This window comes from Xyrauchen texanus, chromosome 2, assembly GCF_025860055.1.
Source record: "Xyrauchen texanus isolate HMW12.3.18 chromosome 2, RBS_HiC_50CHRs, whole genome shotgun sequence".
Taxonomy (NCBI): domain Eukaryota; kingdom Metazoa; phylum Chordata; class Actinopteri; order Cypriniformes; family Catostomidae; genus Xyrauchen; species Xyrauchen texanus.
In genome coordinates, this window is record NC_068277.1 from 58119298 (window position 1) to 58146966 (window position 27669).

Consider the following 27669-nt stretch of genomic DNA (forward strand, 5'->3'; position numbering starts at 1 on the left):
TTATGGATACTGCTTTCACCCAGATTTTATCCTGATTTGCTTCGACGTTAGTAGCAATGTGAACGCATTTCACAATAAAGACTTGTGACTTTAATGCCACAACGTTCTACTCTCATTGCACAACCAGCAGAGACCTCCTAAATGACCAAACAACAGTTTATATTAAGCCCTATCGTAGTAGTAGATGGCTGGAGGCCACTCTATTTCTATGGTTAAAAAAACCTCTAATATCTCACCTTCCAATTGCAGTGTGATGAATAAACGGAAGTAAATGTAATCATCTGCGAATTAAATCTTTTTTTTTAAGCTCATTATTTCATCTTACTGCCAAACATATAGACATTTATAAACAATTTAATGCCAAATGCCAAATTACTCTTCATTTCTGAGATGTTAATTTGACGCCACTCGCTACATTAATCCTGCAGCATGTGGTAGATCATGTGGCAACAATGTACCATGGTACTGTAAAATTTTTGTTGTTGCATATGCACAGATGAGACAAAACATTATGACCACCTGCGTAATATGCTGTTGGACCTCCGCTTGCCGCCAAAACAACACCGGCCCACTGAGGCATGGACTATACAAGACCCCTGAAGTTGTCCTATGGTATCTGGCACCAAGACATTAGCAGCAGATCCTTCAAGTCCTGTAAGTTGCGAGGTGGAGCTCGGAATTTGGAGGCCAGGGCAACACCATGAGCTCTTCATCATGTTCCTCAAACCATTCCAAGACAATGTGTGCAATGTGGCAGGGCACATTATCCTGCTGAAAGAGTCCACTGCCAGGAAGGGGTATATCTGGTCTGCAACGATGCTTAGGTATGTGGCATGTGTCAAACTGACATCCACATTAATGGCCATACCCAGGGTTTCCCAACAGAATATTGACATCATGGGCACTCTGAACGGTCTGACGCTAGGCAGCCTCATATATAGCAGGGTGCGATGCACTGTGTGTTGTGACTGTGTGTTGTGACATATTCTCATTTACCTCCTGTAAACATCATTAAATTCTTTGATTTGTGCCACAATAGACCTTCTGTCGGTTTGGACCAGACGGGAAGCCTTGATTGCCCTCGTGCATCGATGAGCCTTGGGTGCCGAACACCCTGTCACCGGTTTGTGGTTTGTCTCTCCTCAGACTGCTGTCAGTAGGTACACACCACTGCTGACCAGGAGCACCCCACAAGCCTTGGCGTTTCAGAGATGCTCTGACCCAGTCATCTGGCCATAAAAGTTTGGCCCTTGTCAAAGTCGCTCAGGCCTTTACACCGGCCCATTTCTCCTGCATTCAACATGTTGACTATGAGAACTGATTGTTCGCTTACCATCTGATCTACTGTTGGAACTCTAGTAATCAGATATGAGACAAAGGCAGGCCTACACACAGTCATAAAGCCTGACTGTGTCCTGTAGGACACTAGAAGCCTGATAACACAAACAGTGCCAAAATCAAACAAAGTGCCAAAATCAAACAAAAGGGAGTACAAAACCGAATACAGATCCCATGAAGCCTTGCTCACTTTACACCTATGTGTGAAATTAAGAAGGATCAAACTCTCAACTCCTATTGGATGAAACACACAACAGAACGCGTCCCTCAAAATTATGTCATAGAGTATAAAAACATCGGAGATCTTTTTGGGCATTGCTTCCAGTGACAGTATGTGCCGTGTCTTTATGCAGCTCTCCTGCCCCAGGTGTAGCCTCATTGCCCAAGGAAGTAACGTACGTACATAAAACATTGGCCATACAATCTCCATCTCACTGGACGAATTGAGATTTATCCGTATTCCACAGAGCACGCTAACGGATCCGAAGGAGACCACCGAGCAATATACGTCTTCACCCATTTGCCCTCAGAAGAAAGATTTCTCTTCCTTCTTCAACCTAGTCGACTTCGCTGATTTCTCCACCAACCTGCCGATAGTCAGCCGCTGTGCCTCCCGTCATCACCCGAGCTTCGAGGAACTGAGTCGGAGTCAAATGATGGACATACACACATTCTACCTGCGTCCTCGCGCGATTCAAGTAAGAGGTTTACGTCTGGGCAGAGATAGATTATTATAGTGTATCAAGGTTATTGCTTGTACAGTTTACATAACTCCGACTCCACTCATTGCTGCTAATAATACTCAAGGTATTACTGTAACGCAGTGTTTCCCAACCTTACAAACACAGCCTTACAAATACAAAAAAACATGTACATTTAAACATGTTTACATACAGTGACAAAAAATACGATATGACCGATTAAAAAAAAAAAAAGAAAGCTAAATATACAATAGCGCAATAATAATGTTAGAATATTTTATATACAGTTATGTGCAGGTGATGTATGTAATGTATTGAAGAAGAGGTAGGATATGTTAAAGCACATAAATGAAATATGGACAGCTGTTCAACCTCCCTTCTGTATGCAGACTCGTCATCTTGGATGAAGCCGATGACTCTAGTGTCATCGGCGAACTCCAGGAGCTTAACAGAGTGGTCCTTGGCATTGCTGTCATTTGTGTAGAGGGAGAGGAGTAGTGGGGAGAGCACACACCCCTGGGGGGTACCAGTGCTGATTGTATGTGAGCTAGAGGTGAATTCTTGATCCACTGACAGATAAATCTGGGAATGGAGAGCTGGGTTAATTCAGTCCATAGGAGAGCAGGGTTTATGGTGTTAAAAGCCAAACTGAAGTCAACAAATAGTATCCTTGCATATGTCCCTGGTCTGTCTAGATGTTGAAGTATGTAATGCAGTCCCATACTGACTTCTTCATCCACAGACCTGTTTGCTCTATAAACAAATTGAAGGGGATCCAGAAAGGGTTCAGTGATGTCCTTCAGGTGGGCCAACACCAGTCTCTCAAATGACATCTTGATCTATATATATATATAGTGCCGTGTAGGTAAACACTAGCAAGCACTCTAGTATTCCATTCCAAACACGTCACTCATGCTTTTGAGTCACTTTGTGCTCTCTTGCGTCACTCACTTTGTTTTGTGTGTGTGTGTGTGTGTGTGTGTGTGTGTGTGTGTTTGACATAGTTAATTGTCTGCACTCAGGGTGGTTGAGTTTACTCTGTGTCTGCAGCACACTGATACAGCTGTCTGTGTGTAACATGAGTGGCTTTTACGGTTTCTTTTATGATGGTCATTAGCTGTCCTGTCGTCTCATGTTTCCATGTGTGTTTGTTGGGGAGTGCCAGTGATAGTGATGGCAATATGGTTTTTATAATAAAAACTATAATAGTACTTTTGGCTAATGGATGATTTATAGCATATAATATTAAAACATACTGATTAGATATATGATGTTATATTATTTAAAAATGGTCATCATAACAGGATAATAATGGGATAAAAAAGGATAACCGAAAGAAATAATGAATCCTAATAAGGCATTATTACAACTAATATGCTCCATATAGATTAAAAATGTGTAGTAAATGTATGTATCAATCTAATAAATTAGATTTAATTAAATTTCAAATTATTTGCACTGTATATATACAGATTTTTCAAAAGTATTATACAAAATAATTAAAAAGTTAGAATTTAAGATATATATATATATATATATATATATATATATATATATATATATATATATATATATATATATAAACACAACACATCAGTCCAGTACTGTATGTCATGTGTGATTTTGGTCTTAACTGCATCTTTCACGTAGAACTGTTTTCTTTCTGCACTTCATCTTTTTAATATCTGTCTCATGCTAAAGAAAACGACATTGCATTATGAATTGCTTTGAAATGACTGAGTAGGAGAGGGTAGCCACTGTATATTGGGGATTTTGTTTGTAAGCAAAAATCCTATAAATGATAAAATCCCAGAATTGAGGTATATAGAATAATGAATAATGTCACTCATCTGAGGTTGTGTATGTGTGCTTGATGGGTGTCTGATTATTTTGTCATCTGGTCAATAGTCGTTTTAAATTGTTATTGATCTGTATGCCAGAAGAGCCTCCATTTCAGGGGTGTCTCAAAAGCAACCGTAAATAATTCAGTCAGTATCCTTCCCTCTGTCTCTCCAAAACAAGACAGAAATTGCACAAGTTGATTTATTTATTTATTTTTTACATATTGATCTTACACATAACGAACCAAATACATACTAGTGACTAATGGTACACAGTGCCTTTGCAATTTGTCAGATTGAACGCACCTTTTGCATAAGTAGTGCACAGTGACAACTATATTACTCCTATTACAAAAAAGCAATTTAGTTTTGTCACAGTGCTCTCAAGTAACGTTCACACTGACAGCAATTAAATCGCTGGAGGCCACCAAGTCACTGTATTGCAAAATGCAAAAATCGATAAGCTTTGTTTTCTTATGACCCGGATCTTTCTGCTCAACTAATCTAATCACTATTTTAAGTTGTAAATATCCATTTTAAAAGTGGTGTTTAACTATTTGACACGCTATTGAATGTATCAGATCTTTGTTGCATCGCATTGTGTGTTTGAACAGCATCTTCATACTGTGTGTTTACAGACTCTTCAACCTGACGCTAAAGAAGCTGGTCATGCTGAAAGAGCTGGATAAAGATTTGACCTCTGTGGTTATCGCTGTCAAACTCCAGGTGCTCACTCTTCCATTTACTTGTTCCTGCACTCATTCTTTTTAAAGACAATGTGAAATAAAAATGGACCCTATTTACTATGCTCCTTTTTTATTTATTAAATTATACAAAAATATTCAAACATACATTACAAATGCAATTCACACAAAACATTAATTAAAAAACATTAATTGAATTAAAACATTAATTCAATTAATTAATGATGAACATGTTTTCAGTTACCGAGTTCAAAGTAATTTTGATATTTTTCAGGCGCTAATTCTGTGTACCCGCCGGTGGGTCCGTGGGAAGGTCCAAAATTACACTTAAATTGTAAAAGTCCCTGGATACATAAATTACACATACAGTGGGTACGGAAAGTATTCAGACCCCCTTACATTTTTCACTCTTTGTTATATTGCAGCCATTTGCTAAAATCATTTAAGTTCATTTTTTTTCCTCATTATTGTACACACAGCACCCCATATTGACAGAAAAACACAGAATTGTTGACATTTTTGCACATTTATTAAAAAAGAAAAACTGAAATATCACATGGTCCTAAGTATTCAGACCCTTTGCTGTGACACTCATATATTTAACTCAGGTGCTGTCCATTTCTTCTGATCATCCTTGAGATGGTTCTACACCTTCAATTGAGTCCAGCTGTGTTTGATTATACTGATTGGACTTGATTAGGAAAGCCACACACCTGTTTATATAAGACCTTACAGCTCACAGTGCATGTCAGAGCAAATGAGAATCATGAGGTCAAAGGAACTGCCTGAAGAGCTCAGAGACAGAATTGTGGCAAGGCACAGATCTGGCCAAGGTTACAAAAAGATTTCTGCTGCCCTTAAGGTTCATAAGAGCACAGTGGCCTCCATAATCCTTAAATGGAAGACGTTTGGGACGACCAGAACCCTTCCTAGAGCTGGCCATCCGGCCAAACTGAGCTATCGGGGGAGAAGAGCCTTGGTGAGAGAGGTAAAGAAGAACCCAAAGATCACTGTGGCTGAGCTCCAGAGATGCAGTCGGGAGATGGGAGAAAGTTGTAGTAAGTCAACCATCACTGCAGCCATCCACCAGTCAGGGCTTTATGGCAGAGTGGCCCGACGGAAGCCTCTCCTCAGTGCAAGACACATGATTGCACGCATGGAGTTTGCTAAAAAACACCTGAAGGACTCCAAGATGGTGATAAATAAGATTCTCTGGTCTGATGAGACCAAGATAGAACTTTCTGGCCTTAATTCTAAGCGGTATGTGTGGAGAAAACCAGGCACTGCTCATCACCTGTCCAATACAGTCTCAACAGTGAAGCATGGTGGTGGCAGCATCATGCTGTGGGGGTGTTTTTCAGCTGCAGGGACAGGACGACTGGTTGCAATCGAGGGAAAGATGAATGCGGCCAAGTACAGGGTATCCTGGACCGAAAACCTTCTCCAGAGTGCTCTGGACCTCAGACTGGGCCGAAGGTTCACCTTCCAACAAGACAATGACCCTAAGCACACCGCTAAATTAACGAAGGAGTGGCTTCACAACAACTCCGTGACTGTTCTTGAATGGCCCAGCCAGAGCCCTGACTTAAACCCTGTAAGCCCGTTTATCGGTCCAATGACGGTCTCCAATAATACGGGTGAAGGTCTCTGCGCGTTACAGTCTTTCTTGTACGCAACACAACAATATTAAATGAAATACATTTTCTCTTATGTATTATCTCGTTATTTCATCTGACTCCATAAATGAAAAAGGTTTTTAATGATATCTGAGTATCATTAAAATTGAGCGAATGTTTGATTATTCCTTTAACTCTTTAATTATATTTTACCCGCTTAGATTAAGAAACTATGTCGCTTTGAGGTCCTCGCGTGTTTTCTCTACACCGCGGGTCTCACGATCACAAGCGGCCAGTATTGGATCATCAAACAGAGGTAATTGCTATATACCTGAGATCGGGTCACGTTCACGTATACACAATCAAAGATACTTCAGTATAGCCCCATGGAATTGCATACACTTGAATGTAACTTAACGCTTTCTTCAGTAGAGGTCACGGCCACTATTACAGATGTAAGTTGACCAACATAACTTCTCTTATAATAGCTTTGGATTGGCCATGCGTGGTTTCCCACGTACACTTATCTGGAGAAACATCAAATTAAAACAGAGGTAAGACACCCAGATTTAGATTGGTCAAGCAGCGTTTGCTGTTCTAAACGGAAATTCCCTTTTTGTCTTTGCAAACCAAGTACACTTGAATCGATGCCAAATATTAGTCGTCACTAATCTGACGCAGACTTGCGGTAACATACGAATCATTTAATCTGTTTGAGAAACACAATGTCAGTCAGAATAAAATCAAATGTTGACAATTTATTGACCAGGTAACATAATCAATTCATCAATTCCAATTAGACATTGATAAGTCAAAGTTAGACATTTTATCAAAACATAAGATATACGAATTGCAATCACCTGAAATAAACTACAAACAGTAAACTGTTTGGGATCGTCTGATTACAGAGAGCCCTGAGCAATGTGTCGCCTCTCCTTAAATACCCAGATAATTCAACATGCTTACCAAATGGTGGTGTCTGTCATAATTAGATTTTGGTCCCCTGTTGAGGGGGTTCCTGTAGATTAACATACAGGAGGTATGGAGGATCTGGGGGAGGGCACACCTTTAAGGGGCACACCAAATTTCACATATTTTATAACTTCTTTTTTGCTTTTCATTATGGCTGGGAGGATGAGACCAGTATACCAGGCGCACTGAGAGACTTTAAATGATACCAAACATGTTATAGTTACTTTTTGTACACACTTCACATTGCATAGGTTTTTAGTGAGCTTTAAGTGAGGAGGAGGAGTAAGATGAAGATACTTTAGAAGGGAGGTGTTAGCTGCACAGTATGTTGCATCTCGGATGTTGCTGTTACATCTGCGAGAGAGAGTTCAGATGTTAATTCTCATGAGAGCCTTTTGTTTTCTCGAGGAGTAGCCCAGACTCACTGGCACCCGCCTTACAACCCAATTGAGCATCTCTGGAGAGACCTGAAAATGGCTGTCCACCAACGTTTACCATCCAACCTGACAGAACTGGAGAGGATCTGCAAGGAGGAATGGCAGAGGATACCCAAATCCAGATGTGAAAAACTTGTTGCATCTTTCCCAAAAAGACTCATGGCTGTATTAGATCAAAAGAGTGCTTCTACTAAATACTGAACAAAGGGTCTGAATACTTAGGACCATGTGATATTTCAGTTTTTCTTTTTTAATAAATGTGCAAAAATGTCAACAATTCTGTGTTTTTCTGTCAATATGGGGTGCTGTGTGTACAATAATGAGGAAAAAAAATGAACTTAAATGATTTTAGCAAATGGCTGCAATATAACAAAGAGTGAAAAATTTAAGGGGGTCTGAATACTTTCCGTACCCACTGTATTTGGAATCATTTAAAATCTTATAATCTGAACTTTCCATAGAATACTCCTTTTGCATTTGTTATGTAAAAAAAAAAAAGCCTTTGCGTTGCAAATGAACACCACCTAGAGGTGACAACATAGAAATATGCGTATGAATATATGTTTTACAAATAGCACTTAAATAGACAAGTCATATATCAAATGAAAGCTCTCATTCTCAGAAATATGACAGTATAGTTTATTTTGTCGATCTTACACCACAGTTTGAATAATTATCAAAAGAATCACAAAGTGAAATATAATCTCTGTAAGACAACAAAGACCAACATCTCATGTCTGCTTCAATCAATGCTTCTGTAAGCCCCAAAGTAGCCAAAACTCCATTTCAGCTTTTACCTCTTTAAAATTTGCCATTTTTTACTTTTTTACTTAAAAAAAAATTACAGTCCAGCAGAAAATGCACGATAAACAAATTATTAGCAAAATCTGTTTTTAACCATTTATAATGAAATGTTATATATCACCGCAAAGCAGAAGATCTCCGCTTTACAGTGACCCTAGAAACATGCATGCGATTCAAAATTGTAGGGAGAACCAGAATTACATGCTTAGGAAAAAAATATGTTCATTATAAGATTGTAAACATATTAAATTAATTTATGAATGAACAATTAGACCACTTTAAGTCCACTATATGTTTGTATGGTGAGCTTTTATATTTGTGTGTGAAAAATTGCAGGCAGCTCCCAAATAGTAAAAAAAAAAAAAAGACAGCATAAAATAAATCATTAATTTGAAAGACAAGGTCTCATAAAAGCAGAAAAATTAAATGTTGGCATTAATGCAGAGTAATCTTTTATTATTTAAAAAGAAAAAAGCAGTGAAACTTTATTTTTTATGTATGATCAAAATGTAAAAAAAACTTTTGTCCACCAAATCAAAGTCGTGTGCTTTAACCAACATACAGGTAGACATTTTCTTGTCAAGTGACAAATAAACATAAAGACTCCTTTAGACCCTCAAGACTTGAGGTTGGCTGATTTTGCCAATACCAATAACAAAGGTGGTGGGACTTACATATATTTCTCTATACTCTGGCGGGCAATAACAAAGAGTCCAAAATGAATAAAATCACAGATGCAGTTTTTTTTTTTTTTTTTCAACCAAGATCAAAATAATAACCAGAAAAAATATTTGGTGCATAACATGGGATTTTTAAGTATAAACAAGCCCAAAACACACCGGGGACTCTTATTTTGAAATGATGAAATGAAGAAAAACTATCAGCAACTATCGGCATAGATTTTTGCCGATAACCGATAGTTACAAAAAACTATTGCCATGGATTAATCGGTAAAACCAATATATCTGTCTACCTCCTACTCAAGACTGTTTTTAAAGTAAAAAAAATAATAATAATCTTTATTTTGTCATATCATTAAATATAAATATTTTGAAATTGTAATGAAAAGACACATTTTATTCAGGTCACTGTTGTAACCCTGAGAAAACATCTTGAGATATATATATATATATATATATATATATTGTTTAAACTATATTTTTAATATACTTTGGATAATATAAAGTCTAGCTCTACCTTATTATTAAAATCAGCAGTTAAATCTGACAACAATGTTATGATAAATTTAGCTTCTTTAGCTCTCATTGAAGTCGCACTAAAAACGCTATTTTTCAAGCTGGTCCAGCTAATGCGGATGCGCGTGGTATGTATGTATTTATTTATTTATTGCATGAATTATTATATTTTATCGAGTTACTTGGACCAGATAGTGAAGGATCAGCAGCATGTAACAAGTTTGAGAAAGCCCAGTGTGTGCAGAGCTGTACTCTAGACAAAGGATGGCAACTTTGAAGAAGCACAAATATACATAGTTGGTCACTACAAAATTTCCAAACTTCCATTGGTGTTAAAAGTTTTGATGACTAAACTGTTATACTAAAATGTTGGACTTAATAATAATAATAAAGCACATGTAGGTGTGTCCTTGGAGTGGTATATAAATATGGTGGTAAATTAATATGTAATCAGTCAGTATCATGATAAATCAAAGTACCATATCTGATACCATGAATGTGATTTTGTAAAGGGCTTGCATTCCCTGTATATCCATAAGACAACACCCTCCCTTCTGTTTAATCACTCTAGCACTTTGTTTGTTAAAGCACTTGTTTCTTATTCATCTTTCCTCTGTTCTTTCACCTCTCCCACTCTTCACCTCCCTCTCTCTCTCTCTTTCTCTCTAAGGGCTCAAAGCGAATCCTTCGTTCCAATGAGATCCTGTTGCCATCGACCGGCCAGACGGAAACTGACCTGCAGCTCACGTTCTCATTGCAGGTGTGTGTGTTGTTGAACGCGTCTCTAGCACCTTACACCGTGTACACTGGAAGCAACACATCACGTCACCTCAAAACATTCTCTAAACACGTGCCTTTCTACTGTATGCTCAAGGACCTCTGCATTGCATCCAAAATAGAAACAGGGCATACGCTATGCTTAAAGCGAAAATAGCTCTATTGATTCTAATGGGAACGATCTAGTTTTGTTGCATAGTGCTGCATGTGTCTGACGTTGGCACATTCTTATGCAGGTGTTTTATTGGAGACCAGTTATAGTCATTAAGGTACAACTGGGATGTTTATGATTGGTTGATTTTTGTGTGTATGTTATAGGCACAAATTTAGATGTAGATACTTGCCTTAGCAAACATCTTTAATTGACTTTTAAATAAGATTTGCATTTCCCCTTAGCGTTAAGCTGTATGACTAGGGGGTGGTCAAACACTTCGCAGTTCGCTTGGGATGGGGTTTTCGCAGGAGCAGGACACCGTAATGGCACCTTATAAGAGCTGCCGGTCCTGTTACTGTAATTGACAACTGTCAAACTGATGCTCTAAGCTTCCTACTGCCCATATATGGGCTGCCTTGTGAACTCGCAGGATGATTGATAGGAAGAGAGCACAGAAAGTCTTCTAATTAGCTTAACAAATTATCTGTTTGAAAATGAAGTAGACTTAATTAAACATTACTTGTAATGTCAAGTTTTGGGCTCATAACTGAAATATCTATGTTTCTTGAACTCATTTGTCTTAAAAATCCATAGATTTAATCATTACAATTATGAAGTAGAAACAACTACATTTTAATTCCAAATCTGAGTTAAGCCTACACGCATCTAGTTACCTTAACTTAAAAAGTTACATTTATTCTAAATGATCACCAAGTTAAGTGAATTTAATTACACAAGTTTTAGAGATGCCATTACTCCATTAAACTGAGGGAACAAGCTTTCTTAATCATTTGAGTAAAGTCAAATTATTAGGATTTAGTGTAGGTCTGTTACAGAGACAGGTGTGATATTTTACACCATTAATTTTGATAGTTTGTCATTAGCATGTGCTAAGCTAACGCACTGATACTCTAATAAGCATAAAGTATGTAGCACACAAATATTGGATGAAATTGGTTATTTTAATTAGATTGGACTATTTTTATTTGAACTTATTTTTATGTGAAATTTAAGTATATTTATGATTATTTTTCACCTGACTTGTTGAAATACATTTTTGGTTTTCTTTTTCCATGAAGGATACACATGTTGCTGCCTTACGTGGCTGTGTCTAGAAGCCCCCTGGCAGTCCAAGTCTCATTTAGGTTATTAAGGTTAGGTTTAGAGTTAGATATAGTGGTAGGGTTAAGGTTAGGATTACAAGTATGGGTAGGTGTAGGGTTTCTGTAGAACTCTAAATTAACACAAAAAAAACACAGTATTTGAACATTCAATGCGGCACTCTCGAGACTTCAGGTAGCTGGGGGGTTATCTATTAGACACAACCGCATTACACCTGGTCTACACAGGACGCAAGTGGTTCGTTGCGTTGAAAGCAAATCACTCCAATTATAATCAATGATGCTGTCTACACTGGAAGCATCTGTTACGCATTGGCACCATGACCCGTTTTATTTCCGATGCCCTGCAGAACTGTTCCAACCACATTATAATCCTCCCCGTCTGAAACTTTTATTACTACAGTGAATATCAGACATCGTGAATTTTATTCACTACATATTTAAGTCAATTCTGACTGTTGCATTAAAGCCAACTTGTGATGTTTTACTCTGGTTTACTCATTTAAATCATCTTTTGTTTCTTAATACAATTATACACCGTATTAGTAACAATAACAGTACAGTAACAATTCTATAATAAGTAAATGTTTATACCAGTGGATTTCTGTTGAAAATAAAGATTTAAAGACAGGTTATACCGCCATTTTAACTGTTGCTGAAGTCTACTTAAGCTCAAAGCTGATTAGTCCCTGCTATCTGCATGTCATTTAGAATGTTCACTTTGATGCTTACCATGTAGACAGCCTCAAGCAGTAGCAATGAGTCATGCCAACAAACACATCCGTTGTAGACGGAATGTTACAATTTTGGCAAAAGGCCGTCGCAGCTGGAGTGTACCTATGATGCCTTGGAAGCAGCTCACTAGGGTTTGGAACAAAGTCTTTGTGTCATTATAACTCATCTTCGTCATGACACTGTTTATTGTCAGTATCCTCACTTCCTGAAACGGGATGCCAACAAACTTCAGATCATGCTGCAGAGGAGGAAGAGATACAAGAACAGAACCATCCTGGGCTACAAGACCCTCGCGTTCGGACTCATCAACATGGCAGAGGTAAACGTCAAAACTCATTTCAGCTAGAATCCATCATTATGTTTTTTTATGTATGTATTAATTGCTGATGGATTGTGTTGTCAGGTGATGCAACACCCGACGGAGGGTGCTCAGGTTCTTGGTTTGCACAGTCAGCTGAAGGAAGTGTCTGTCCGTGTGGCTGAAATCAGAGTTTACTCTCTTTCCAGTCAACCCATCGACCACGAGGGGCCCAAAGCCAAGATGAATGGTGAGAGATGATATATTTCAGTAGAGAACACAATATTTCTTTCAGGCCAAAACGTTTATTTTACCAGTTTAAACCCTTACGGTTAAAGCTGAAGTGTGTCTAATTTACACTTCACCTTTCTGCCATTGGTCGGTCAAACAGTAGTTTTATGGGTAGGGACAACCATTCATTATCTGTATTTCCACTATTGGGCTAGTGCATGTGCAAATAACCTCAAGCCGCGAGACCAAAATTGATCTACATTCCCACGATCGGGCCAATTGCCCCGTAGCGTTGCCCTAAAACCTGGCCATAATACGCCATCCTGGTGCCAACGTCACACGCCCCGCCATTTCACAAGCAAGGGTGACGCTCAATCTGAGGTATCAGACACTGGAGACTAGCTAGCCCTCGACATACACATAGTGGAGAATGAAGCAGCAGTTTGTTTGCTTATTTTGGTCTTTGCTTTGTGGAAAGCGAGACCTGACTCCACCTTTGACATTGACCCCACTTCAATCCCCAGTTGGCCTTTTTTTGGCCCAATGGTAATTGGCAGGCCAAAGGCTCTTGGCTGTTGGCTCAGAGGAAGAACTATTAATCCCCGGAAGTGACAGCAGACACAACTGGCCCTGACATGCACTAGCATGCCCTCATTTGGCCCAATAGTGGAAACGCAGCTATTGTCTTACACCCATATTCCACCAACAGCCAAAAGCTTGCTGGCCTCGAACCATGAATCGCTAACGTTTTAGGCTGTTGGGCTGGATGATGTCAGCATTAAAGCTTTCAAAACAACATCATCTAAAAAAAAAAAAGCTAGATTGCTCTCATTATAACAAAGCTATTTACACTTTAAACACCCTATATGGCGATAAGAGTTCTGCAGCTCCACTTTATTTTCCCGGTGTAATAAAATATTTTTCAACAAATGTCATATATTTGACTTCTAACCTATAACTTATAACCTTCTAACCTATAACTTATAACCGATAAAATAATTTAAATTACAAATATCATATGTATGACTTGATTATGAATTGTATTTGTTATAACTTCTATTCATTGCATTAAAAGCAGCTTGTGACGACATAAATAAGATACTCTAAAATAAATTATTTTGCAGGATAAAATATGCTCTTAAGACTTTTAAACTCCAGCCTCTTTTTTTTTTTCTTTCTCCTGACTTAAAATGTTATTTCCAAATATCATATCTGTAATTCTTTTCTTAATTAATTTTATGTTATAACTAGGGCAATGTACCTAAAATGTACCTACAATTTTTAGGTGGTTGTGTCGAGTTAAACGTAGTTTGATGCGTCTTGAGATGCCTTTGTTTAGATTTACATTCCATCAAGCTGTTTGAGCGCAAGAATGTGTTCTTATCTTGTGCTGTCAGCTGTTGGTGTGTTGGTTTCTTCTCTGTATAAGCTGCACTTTGCCTATACAGTTGGAGTTTCCACATACTGCCCCCTGGAGAAAACAGGTGGTACTTCAAGCTTGAATTGCTCAGTTGGTAGACATTCTTTATTACGGTCCGGGGACATGATTGATTGCGTTATAATTTTTAACACATACATTTTTATATATAATTAATCACACTGAATTAACATGTTAAATCGACAGACCTAGTTATAACTTAGGAAAACAGACATGGGCATATAGAGCTCTGAATATTTTTTCTATTCCTCAGAACCTGATTCCTTTTATGCTTTTTCTCTATTACCACAGCAGCGTCATCTCTCCCCCATTTTAATGAAAGAAAATGTTACATTTTATTGATATTAAACCATAGCGGAGAAATGGCAAAAATTCCCTTAGCTGTCGGCCTCATGGTAGGTGGAGCTCCAGGTCACATCTACAGATGATGTGGACCAATGGCAGCAAGAAGGTGTTTAGCAGCCAGTAAGAATTTTTCCAAAAAGTTTGCCCAGACGAGCTGTTACGAACCACTGAAACAAACTTTGAAACTCTTTTTGCCAGATTTTGTTCTAGAAAGATATCGCACCCGTTCGTTCTTCGATTTCTTATTACATATATTTCGCTACTGATTGTTCCACCACAAACTCACATCTTTGGTTGAGCAATGTCGCTGTGTCGGGCTGGTTGGGATGCTCAAACAAACAGATGTGCCACAGTGTTTAAACTTTTCTGGGGATTCAACCCACCAATGGGTTACTCATAGTCATCTCTGCATATTAAGCTGGGGAAAGAGAGCCAGTTTCTCCTAGACAGCTTTTATTTATGGTGAAAAAAGGCCTTTTTGCTTATCCACTGCTGTTTGCTGTAAGATTATGAAGCATCCCAGTTCAGTTTTAAAATCAGTGTGCCACCTTTTGCAATTCATCATGTCATTCTACAAGTAGAATAAATGTAAAATAGCTGAATGACTGATTATAATATTTAAAGTTATAAACCTAGTTGTAAAAGTTATTCTGTAGGTCTGTAACTGAAGCTTAATAGTAGTTAAATGAGTATTCTTGTATCTAGTTTAACTGAATTTTATAATTCCTTACTAGGTGAAAATGTTTGTGATGACAAAAAATGAAAGCTATAAACACTGATTTATTTATGTATTAAACTAATATTATAGTATGTCATGCAACGGTTACTGTTATATAGTAGAGTTTATTGACAAAATATGCTGGCTCGTCCTGCGTACCTTTTAAGAATTCAATGAAGTTGAGTAGCCCTGTAATATATAATCAGTACATATACTGTATTTATACAAGATGAGATGGTAACAAACCTAGTAATGCTTTATAGATGTAACAGTGGAACAGCCTACATATATTCAGAGGGAGCAACTTATACCTGTAGCTCAACTGGTACTGCATGGCGCCAGCAACGCCAGGTTCATTGGTTCGATTCCCAGGAACACACAACTTGCTAAAAAACTAAACAAGAAAATATAAAACTTGGATGGACTGCAAGTCACTTTGAAAATGCATAAATGAACACATAAATCACATTTTTTGATTTCTCCTACGTTTTCTTTTTTGCCTTTCTGGGTCAGATCGTTCTCCAGACATTGATAACTACTCTGAGGAAGAGGAGGAGAGCTATTCATCTGAACAAGAGGGCAGTGACGACCCCGTCCATCATGTACGTAAATTCTGTGTGTGTGCTACTGTGTTTACCGCTGTGAAACTCCCATAGAGGCCAATGGTTAACCTTAGGTTATGTGTAAGGGCTATAACTTATAGTGAATTGTTATCCAACATTTGTTGGTCTATTGTTGGTCTTCAAAAATATAGTGAAAAAAAAAATATATATATATTTTAAAACATTTGAAGTGATCCTCAATTTGTGAAATGGTCATTAATCAAGGCCGGCTAAATCGAGGTTTGCTTTAAATCTACCGCTATAAACATATCTGTGTGAGGTTTTTAGGAGTAGGGTAAGCAGATATCATAGTCATGAGAGGTCCTCACTAATATAGTGAAACCAACGTATGTGTATGTGTGTTAAGGCTGTTATTACGATTTTAAATTTGAACGTTCATTGAATTTAAAGTAAAAATGCACATTTGTGTGTATGCCATGAACTGACAACGAGCTGAATACTGAAATTCTAATAATGTAGTTTCTCAGCCTTGTGTGATTGATCAGCAGGATGTGCATGTTCATATGTGTGTATTATATTGGTTATGTGTGTTTCAGTATCTAGATGATGAAGAGGATGAGGTGAGAAAGAAGAAACCCAGACGCAAACTCACCTCCAATGCATCGATCACCAGAGTAAGACACACACACACACACTTCAAGTAGCTTTACTAATGGATATAAATGACCATACTAGGCTACATTTAACTCTCTCTTAGCTCTCTCTCTTACACACAACAGTTACATTTAAAGAGGTTAAAACTTTTCACTGTTTCCTCACTGTTTTTGCTACTGTACCTTTAAGTCAATATGCAAATGACCTCTGTTATGATTGACTAACTTTCCACATGCTGGGCAGTCATATGTTCATGAGTTCATGGTTTGACATCATATCCATAAGGATAACGTCGCAGCAACTTGGTTTTTGTAACTTAATGATCTGGGCAGACTGGAGAGGAAGTTTTCAGTTGTGAATGTTTTATAATATATCTATCAAGGTTACTATCATTAACTAAAAATTAACTGAAGCGATTTAAGGGACCGCACCGGTTGCACCAACCTAAGGACGGCCCTGATTATATACCCTTGTCCTGAGAACAAGGTTGCCTGTATTTGCATTTAATGTATGCCAGTGTGGATTATTGTGTTCACTTGTTTACCCTATTGATATCTTAATTTATAGCCTTGCAATGTAATAATTATCATTATAATAGTTTTGAGTAATATTATTACTGTCATATTAAAAATAAGATCACTTAATCTATTTAATGAATACATGACATTAACTACACATAACATACTTAAATAATATTTGAATATGTACATGCTTGAAAGCCAGTGGATGTGTGATCTTATAGTTAACATTAATACAAAGTAAGGCCTAAATAAAACATTTTAATTACAGGTTTCTCAAACTCTGACAGCACTAGATCAAATAATTATTCAGTGAAGACTGTAAGAACTGCAAACTAAATTTTTACAAGTGCCGGTTGGTGAGAATTTCTCAAGGAGGCAAATTATTTCCTTTAATAGTCTTAGAATACAACATGTTGCTTGTTTTCCGATCACCAAATCAACACTTGTCGGTACAGTAAACAAACAGAACAGATGTAGTGCCATGTACAGACTTTGAGTAATGCAAATAATTATAAATGGACAATGGTCACGTGACGCCATTTCAAGGATCGGATATGTTAACGGCGAGCTCTGCACACATTGCTAGTATTAACACTTTCAATGATATAAACCAGTGAGATTCGATACACTCTTTTTCATAAGTGTTCTAGGAGAACAATATGTCAAAGAATTCAAATTTATTAGGCTCTGGAGCCATTAAAAGACACTTATGTGCTCAAGCTGATACCCCCAAGAGGGCCATGAGCCAGGGAGTCTATTTGGTTGGAGAGATGCGGGAAATGCGTCAAGAGATTCTGGGCATGACAAAGGTCCTTGCTGACTTGGGGGATCTTGCTGTAATATGTCGATCGATCACTGCTATGGAGGCAAAGAAGAAGTTGGAGGACATTGAGCTGGTGGAATAACGTCAGTATTGTTGGAATTCCTGAGGACGAAGAGGCTTGGGATATGGTGAAATTCCTGGGTTTGCTCCTTCCGAATCTGCACAAAATAACAGGCCATACGCTGGAAATTGAGAGAGCTAACAGGGTTCCGGCGTGGAGATCTGTGGAGGGAGACAGGCCCCAATCAATTCTGGCAAAAGTTCTTAGATCATCCAATAAAGATCTTGTGTTATGTGAGGCGAGGAGTAAAGGAATGCTTTCTTGGAAAAACCACAGCATTTTCTTGTTCCCAGACTTGCGAATTCGACAAGAGAGAAATGTGATCGATTCAAGGAACGCAAGAAACTTTTACAACAACGGAAGGTCGCTTTTGCACTGATATTCCCAACCAAATTGAGAATAGATGCTAAGGAGGGCCATAAAACATTCACATGCCCACAGCAAGTGATGTCTTTCATATAGTCAGTGGAGTAAGTCATTTTGTGATACGTTGCAGCCGAGTGGAACGTCTCACTGATCATTCACTTGACTGTTTTAGAAAACAGAGCGTTTTTTTAGTGCTGGTTCCGCCTATTGGCTGGAGTTTGTTTTACAGATTATGTTTTGCTGTGAAGCTCTCTCATAAAATTTGTATAGAATCACTGGACTTGAGCAATCCGATGGCAATGTTGTCGCAGGGGTCCTCGTAGGCGTACATGGACTGTTTGGGTTTGGAGGGGTATGTTCGGGTTTTAATGGTCACACCAATGTTAGAATGTGGTCTTTATAAAGTTGTTTTTGACACACAATCAATTTTTTCTTTTATGTCACTGTCAAATTTTAATATGAGTCGACTGTCTCCACGTGGAATGTGAATGGGTTGGGGCATCCCATAAAAAGAAGGAAGGTTATTTCTCTTAAGCGTAAGAAGTACGATATAGTGTTTCTTCAAGAAATGCACCTTTTTCTGCAGGAAGCTGAAAAATTTGGAAAGATATGAGGGGGCATTTTTTTATAGTGCTGGCTCGAGTAAGAGCCGGGGAGTCATTACACTAACAAGTACACATCTACAATTCAAATGTCTCAAACAGTGTAAAGATAAATTAGGATGAGTCATTAGTATTTTAGCTGAAATTCAAGGGCAAAGTGTTATTTTGGCTAATATTTATGCACCTAACATGGACGATCAGGGCTTTTTATAGGTCTTGAAGGGATGTTGCAAGCTGCTGGCACCCCTCATGATATAATATTGGGAGGAGACTTTAATCTTTTGATGGACTCAAGCAAAAGTGTGCAAGCCCCCTATAGCAACATTGATGTTTCACAGGATGTGTAAAAACTTGATCTTACAGATATTTGGAGACTTTTGAACCCATCTGGTAGGGGACTATACATATATTTTGTCAGTCCATAAGATTTACTCTAGAATAGTTTTTTTTAAGTCCCTCATTTTATCTGTTGTTAATTGCTCAATTGGAAACATTTTAATCTCCAATCACGCCCTGGTTGGTTTAGAGGTGTTGCCACATACGGAGAATTAAAAAAATATATAGTCCTGAATCCAACAAATGCTTAACTGAAATCAATGTCTATATGGAGACCAACTGGTCCTCAGTATCCTCTGTGGGTGTGGCTTGGGAAGCACTTAATACAGTATGCCTCATTCACCAAAAAATCCAAGAGCACAAGAACCCCTGAAATTGGAAGGGAATATTAAAAGTGGTCTTAAATCTTCACATTGCACAGAATCTGCTCTTAGTTTAAATTATATCCTAGTAGCTACAGATTCAGGTAATACTGTGATTTTAGTTCTTTTAGATCTGACCTCAGAATTTTATACTGTTGATCATGTTATACTGCTCTCACCGATCGAACGTTCTCTGTTAAGCTCGGCAAATTTACCTTCTCTGTGGCCCGCCTCACCTGTGGTGTGCCTTAGGGTTCTATTCTTGCACCAGCACTTTTCTCTCTTTACATGTTCCCTCTGGGTTCCATTATCAGAAAGCATGGGATCTTCTACCATTTCTACACTGATGACACTCAAATCTACTTATCGTTTAAACGAAAAGATCACATTGCATTACAATCTCTTCTAGCTTGTCTGGAGGAAATAAAAGGTTGGCTAGCCAAAAATGTTTTGTTTTTGAGTAAAGATAAGACAGAAGTGATTGTCTTTGGTCCTACAGAAAATGTTGATGTCAGTAATGCTGATTGCGGAAATCTCAATGCTTTCCTCTCTTCTCAAGTACGGATCCTGGGTGTCCAGTTTGATAGCCAGCTGAAATTTGATAAACGTATTAGTCCAGTCATAGGTTCCAGTTTCTTTCAGCTACGTCTACTTTCTAAAGTTAAACACTTTTTGTCAGAGAAAACGTTGGAGATAGCAATTCATGCTATGGGTACGAGACAGTCAAAGTAGTGGTGGAAGTTCTGATTTCCAACCAAAAAATGTGTGTGTGTGAAAGGGTCCAACTAAAATTCAGGAGTCTTTAAAAAACTAAATGGAAGACTCTTCAAGACAGGGCTTGAGAAGAGCTAAGAATGCCAATCTCACATTTTACTTAGCAAGAGATCAAACAGCTCTCCTCCAAGCACTAGTCCACTGAATTCACAACAGAAAAGAAACCAAACTTCCCAAAATAACAGGAGCCTTCTAATTCTCTTTTCTTAAATTCAAACTACCTTAATCATAAGATTTCAGTCAAACAAAATATTTTCTCCAACACTCAAACTCCCTCTCATGGAAATCCACAAACTGAGGGTTTATATATACCTCCTAGTAACCTCCAACACCTGTGTGTACCATTTAACCCAACCCACACAATTCAGCCCAATAGTGGGTTTTACACATTCTATTCAGACTAGAAGAGGGAGTGACAACAACAATTACACACTGACAACCCAGGCATGGATGTAACAATATCTAACATAGGTTTTCTAATTATGTTGACATAAATAAAGTTGAATGAACTGACACATTTATGTATATCTAACAAAGGTTCTAGTTATGCTGACATAAAATGACCGTAAATTGAATTTACTTAAAAAGATTGACGCTATAATGTGGGACAGGTATAGGATAGCGACAACAACAACTGCCCGAGTTACACCAGGAATGCACAATCCCTCCATCTTTGCTCAGACTGTCCGCAATTGACTGAGAGCGACTGGACTGAGGGCTTGTAGGCCTGTTGTAAGGCAGGTCCTTACAAGACATCACCGGCAACAATGTCGCCTGTGGGCACAAACCCACCTTCGCTGGACCAGACAGGACTGGCAAAAAAGGGCTGTCTCACCAGGGGTGATGGTCGGACTCGCGTTTATTGTCGAAAGAATGAGCGTTTCACCGAGGCCTGTACTCTGGAGTGGGATCGATTTGTAGGTGGAAGGTCCGTCATGTTCTGGGGCGGTGTGTCACAGCATCATCAGACTGAGCTTGTTGTCATTGCTGGCAATCTCAATGCTGTGATTTACAGGGAAGATATCCTCCTCCCTCATGTGGTATCCTTCCTGCAGGCTCATCCTGACATGAATCTCCTGCATGACAATGCCACCAGCCATACTGCTCGTTCTGTGCCTGATTTTCTGCAAGACAGGAATGTCAGTGTTCTGCCATAGCCAGTGATGAGCCCAGACCTCAAGCCCATTGAGCACATCTGGGACCAGTTGGATCGGAGTGTGAGTACTAGGGCCATTCCCCCCAGAAATATCTGGGAACTTGCAAGTGTCTTGGTGGAAGAGTGGGGTAGCATCTCACAGCAAGAATGGGCAAATCTGGTGCAGTCCATGAGGAGGAGATGCACTACAGTACTTAATGCATCTGGTGGCCACACCGGATACTGACTTTTGTCATTTTTCACGTTTTTGATGTCCTAACTATACATTGTGATCAGTTAAATGCCCTTTTGGTGAATAAAAATACCAATTTCTTTCCATAAGCGCAAAATCTGTACATTATTCCAACCTTTTGGCCGCCTTTTGTGTGTGTGTGCGTGTGTGCGCGTGTGTGTATGTGTGCATGTGTGTGTGTGTGCGTGTGTATATCAGTTGAAGTCTGAAGTTTACATACACCTTAGCCAAATACATTTAAGCTCAGTTTTTCCACAATTCATGACATTTAATCGTAGAAAACATTCTGCCTTAGGTCAGTTAGGATCTCTATTTTAAGAATGTGAAATGTCAGAATAATATTAGAGAAGAGTGATTTTATTTCAGCTTTTATTTCTATCATCACATTGCCAGTGTGTCGGAAGTTTACATTTTGTTAGTATTTGGTAGCATTGCATTTAAATTGTTTAACTTGTGTCAAACATTTTGGGCAGCCTTCCACAAGCTTGTCACAATAAGTTAGTGGAATTTTGGCCCATTCCTCCATACAGAACTGGTGTAACTGATTCATAAAACAGGCCTCCTTGCTTGAACATGCTTTTTCAGTTCTGCCCACAAATCAGACTGGGGTCAGGGCTTTGTGATGGCCAATCCACCATACCTTAAGGTATACTTTGGAGGTTTGCTTGCGGTCATTGTCCATATGGAAGACCCATTTGCAACAGAGCTTTAACTTCCTGGCTGATGTCTTGAAATGTTGCCATCCATTTTTTGAAGTGCACCAGTCCCTCCTGCTGCAAAGCACCCCCACAACATGATACTGCCACCCCCATGCTTCACGGTTGTGATGGTGTTCTTCGGCTGGCAAGCCTCCCCCTTTTTCCTCCAAACATAACGATGGTCATTATGGCCAAACTATTACATTTTTGTTTCATCAGACCAGAGTAAATTTCTTCAGAAAGTAAGATCTTTGTCCCCATGTGCACTTGCAAACTGTAGTCTGTTCAAAAACTGTAAACAGTCTTTTTTTGTGCTGGTTTTGGACCAGTTGCTGCTTCCTTGCTTGGCACCCTTTCGGGTTATGTCAATTTAGGACTTGTTTTACTGTGGATATAGATACTTGTCTACCTGTTTCCTTCAGCATCTTCACAAGGTCCAGTGCTGTTGTTCTGGGATTGATTTGCACTTTTCGCACCAAACTACGTTCATCCCTAGGAGACAGAATGTGTCTCTTTCCTGAGAGGTATGATGGCTGCGTGGTACCATGGTGTTTATACTTGCGTACTGTTGTTTGTACAGATGAACGTGGTACCTTCAGGCATTTGGAAATTGTGGAAATTGTGTCTTGTGGAGGTCCACAATTTTTTTTGAGGTCTTGGCTGATTTCTTTAGCTTTTCCCATGATGTCAAACAAAGAGGCACTGAGTTTGAAGGTAGGCCTTAAAATGCATCCACAGGTACACCTCCAATTGACGCCAATTAGCCTATCAGAATTTAGTTGGCCAATTGTCTAAAGGCTTGACATAATTTTCTGGAATTTAACAGTTAACATACTGTATGAACATTTCTGACCCACTGAAATTGTGATAGTCAATTAAAAGTGAAACTATTATTAATTAATTAGTAATTAATTGTTAGAAAAAGTATATGTCCTAAACGACAAACAAAACTATAATATGAAATCTGTGGAGTGGTTAAAAAATGTGTTGTAATGACTTCAACCTAAGTGTATATAAATTATGACTTCAAATGTACATTGATGAATCATGCATAATAAGGAAAATGTATTACGAAAGTAAAAAGGGTAAATTTTTGATTTCATTTAAAATCTTGTTTTGATCGCTCTCTTTAATTCTGTTTTTTTACTCCAGCAACCCAATATCAAGCAGAAGTTTGTGGCATTGTTGAAGAGGTTTAAGGTGTCAGATGAGGTAACGTCTCCTTTAATCTGGCTCCTTTCTGCTTTTCTCATCTGTCGGCTCAGCTGAAATATGACTTGTGGAAATTCTTCTCTGTACACGCTTGTTCCTGCCATGTAATGCCTCTGTCTGTTAGTCACTTCTTACTTTTCTCTCTCAAAAAAAATTCTTATCTGAGCTTCACTGCCATTATACAGTGACCCCCAAATGTATCTGGACACATAAAAATGTCAGAATGGTATTGCATTCGAAAATAAAAAATCAAATTCAAGTGACATCTGCAAAAACAAACAAATGTCTATTTGTGTGTCTGTGTGCGAGTAGGTAGGATTTGGTTTAGAGCATGTGTCCCGAGAGCAGATTCAGGAAGTGGAGGAGGATCTGGATGAACTCTATGACAGTTTGGAGATGTACAACCCCAGCGACAGCGGACCAGAGATGGAGGAAAACGACAGCATCCTCAGCACTCCAAAACCCAAACTCAGGTAACACACACGCACTCACACAGGCCTAATTCAGACTGTCTACATTGCCCTCTGGTGGTGAGTTTAGGCTGTCTGCCATTGTCACCTCCAGCTCTCTCCACCAGCCATTTCACAACCTACTACTGCTGTTTGCTTAAAGTCATAACCGTCCAATCAAAATCCACAGCATTAATCATTGATAATGACTTCATGATCCAGCAGCTGACTTTGTCAGTTGTCAAAGTTGTCTTTGCTGAAAGTCTTCACATTCGTGTCTTCATTATGAGTGAACGATCCCTTTAAGACCTGCTGAGATATTTTCATGCAGTGAGTTCATCAGAGGACTGGAGGACTTTACAATAATTTTTTCTTAGAATGTATAAGAAGTGTTCACTGGTTTATGACTTTTTATGTTTGTATTTTCAATTCCTAATGGGCAAAATCAAGCCACTTCCTGCATTTATTTATTTTTGAATATTATGTTTCAGTCAGAAATGTCACATTATCCACAGTAAAACATTATGGAACTGCAAGTGCAGTTTCATGTTGACAAAGTTATGGACAGAAATAGGATCGATGTGTTTTTACACTTGTACTTTCTTTAAATGTATGCATGCTTTTAAAAAGTATTTTTCTCTCTCTGTCTGTCTCTCCCATTGTGTTTGTGTGTGTGTGTGTGTGTGTGTGTGTGTGTGTGTGTGTGTGTGTGTGTGTGTGTGTGTGTGTGTGTGTGTGTCACAGACCATTCTTTGAGGGAATGTCTCAGTCGAGCTCCCAGACAGAAATCGGCAGCTTGAACAGTAAAGGAAGTCTGAGCAGAGACCCCTTCTGCCCTGTGAGTATGTGTGGGAGGCTTAAATCTGTAGTTTCTATGCCACTAGTATCTAGTAGAATTGGGAGAGAAAAAACTGCAAGTCAGCCAAATAAGTGTTAGGTAAACTTAGGTTTTAGGCTTTGGTTTTTTATGTAAATTATAGGAGCCATCCTAAATTGCTTTTTTGTAAATGTTCATGATACAACACGTCTTGTTTTCTGTTGGCTCTGCACAAGTATCATGTATGGTCCTATCCTTGCAGTGTAAATGCGGCTATAGATGGTTAAGTAGAAAAAAAATCAGTTTTTTGTAGCAGCTTGACTTCTTACTGCTATTAGTCCACGTAATTGATGGGTGACCTGGTGCTCAATCTACTCTGATACCAACATCTAATTCCGGTTCTAATCACTCAATCGAGATAAGTCAACGTGAATATGTTGGAGTGCAGACTTGCCACACTTTTACAGATCCATCTTTGCAGTAGTATCGATGTCTTTATCCCTTTAAGCTATTTAGTCAAAATATTAATAACTAGTCTTGACCAACACAAAATATGTATCGCACACATACTTGCATAATTTTGGGTATGCCACTGAAACAGGAAATAAAGAAATTAAAAACGTATTTAAAGCTTAAAGTGTCAAGAAACTAGTTTAAAATGTTTTTTCATGGATCATAAAATACAGTAACAGAAGGTAACTGCTGCATATTATAATCACATACAGTGTTTTAGCATTAGCATTAGCATTAGCCATGAATGCAGACTGTAAACATGATGAATTACATAGTATTTACTGGAAAAAAAAAACTTAGAAGACATTAGAATTTTCACAAAAACATTTGTCTTAAGATTGTTATATCTTTTGCTTTAGTGTGTCAAGACGAAATCTCATTCCTTTTGCAAATATAATTTAATAGAAGTAGATCAAGGAGTCCTGCAACAGATGGTATGGCCACCACAGAGCCTGGATCTTAACATTATTGAGTTAGTTATTTCATGAAGAACGTTGAAAAAAATATTTACGTTTAAATATTTGGTGCTGTTTTAAAGGCATAGTGTAGTCACACCACATTTTTATTTAATTGTTTTATGTTTACTAGGATTGGGGGTGAAAAATGATTCTGTTACAAATTGCAATTCTTGAGACAAACTAGTCCCCCTGAATTTTAAAAATTACAAGTTTTGCTTACAATGCAAAATTAAATATAGATATAGGAGGCTATGTTTGTACCAAGTTTCGTACAGACAGGTTTTCTCTTTGAGAAGTTTCGTCCCTATAATTCTTTACGTATAGTCCTTGAATGCATCACTGCTACAGCCATCAAAGCGCCGCTTGCTCCCTATCGGACGTCAAATCCTGTGCTGTGGGTAATGTTCCTGTTATTATGCATAATCCACAGGTTTATTTTTGAGGTGTGTGTAGAGTATTTTTCAGGAGTCATTCTGCAGATTCTGTGTGACATCTTTAATAAATAGTTTATCAGTACAGAAGGCTCATCAAATTGTTGGATGCCATCAAATTCATGTTGCGCTCCCCTGCAATATTTATAATCTAACACACTTTGAATGTGGAGTGAGGTTCGCCCCAGGTGCCCTTTAGCAGTTTTGTGCAACTCTGTATTGAAGCTTATCTTGTTTATTACATTTTTACTTTGATAGTTTTGTGCGATAAGATGTTATAGTTATTTAGCAAATATATTTTTGAATATCCGTTAGTTACACTGCTAAATGCTGTGCTTGGTGTCCATATATCCCTATGAAACGTGTCTGATTGGCTCACATGTACATAATGCAGCCACTGCAAATTCATTTTCTTAGTATTTTTTTCTTGTTTTCCAGTAAAAAATATTGAAACATTCTTAAAACATGATATATTACTTGACATGCAAAATGGCATAATATATTAACCCGATAATGGCATGTGTATGTGTATGTGTAAATATAATACACAACGTTTGATGGCTCCTGTTTCACTCTATTCTAGTTGACGAGCGAAACAACCTATAGAATGTACGTTTCACATGTTTATGGCACCATCTAGTGGTTATTTGTGAAAAAAAGTGGTTTCAATGTTAATATTGATCTATTTAAAATGACGACAGACTTAAACGATGGGATAAATAGCTGCTTATTTTAATAAAGTAAAAGTGACCATATTGTTATATTGTCACTGAGATTGTAAAATGAGTATTTACTGAAAATAAGGAACTTTCGCTTGGTAAAAATGTTTAATAATATTTTATTGAAAAACCCCCTTTTGAAATCCATGTAAAATAATTATACAACAGGCTTTTGAGGTAATGGTGACTGAGGATCTCTCAGTCACCATTACATACATTACAAGCTATTATGCTGTCATCTTACCATAAGTACCCTTTTTTAAATGTCAATATAGTGTTTGGTGCATAAAATACAAATGATAAAAAAATTATATTTTATTCATATTGTATTTGATGTGCTGAGTTGAACTATGGTGCATTTCAATCCATATTTATAGAGCAAGGAGAGGAAGTTGTCATGGCCAAATTCTCAAACATTTGGTATATCTGAAAAGCCCAGGGAATCCTCCGATAATATGTCAAGATTCACCACTGCAGCATGTATGGGCTAAGAAAA

At 38.1% G+C, this 27669-nt stretch overlaps 1 protein-coding gene across 2 annotated transcripts in view; it reads left to right on the top strand.

The window, feature by feature from the left end:
- Positions 1-27669, top strand: part of LOC127658115 (phosphofurin acidic cluster sorting protein 1-like) — a 111755-nt gene that overhangs the window by 50638 nt on the left and 33448 nt on the right. For both annotated transcript variants that reach the window (XM_052147222.1, XM_052147231.1), the window contains exons 2-10: positions 4519-4606; positions 10280-10369; positions 12590-12715; positions 12800-12944; positions 15940-16028; positions 16586-16663; positions 23727-23786; positions 24099-24259; positions 24980-25073. In XM_052147222.1, the coding sequence (XP_052003182.1) occupies positions 4519-4606; positions 10280-10369; positions 12590-12715; positions 12800-12944; positions 15940-16028; positions 16586-16663; positions 23727-23786; positions 24099-24259; positions 24980-25073 (931 nt within the window). The remainder of the gene's footprint in view (positions 1-4518; positions 4607-10279; positions 10370-12589; positions 12716-12799; positions 12945-15939; positions 16029-16585; positions 16664-23726; positions 23787-24098; positions 24260-24979; positions 25074-27669) is intronic.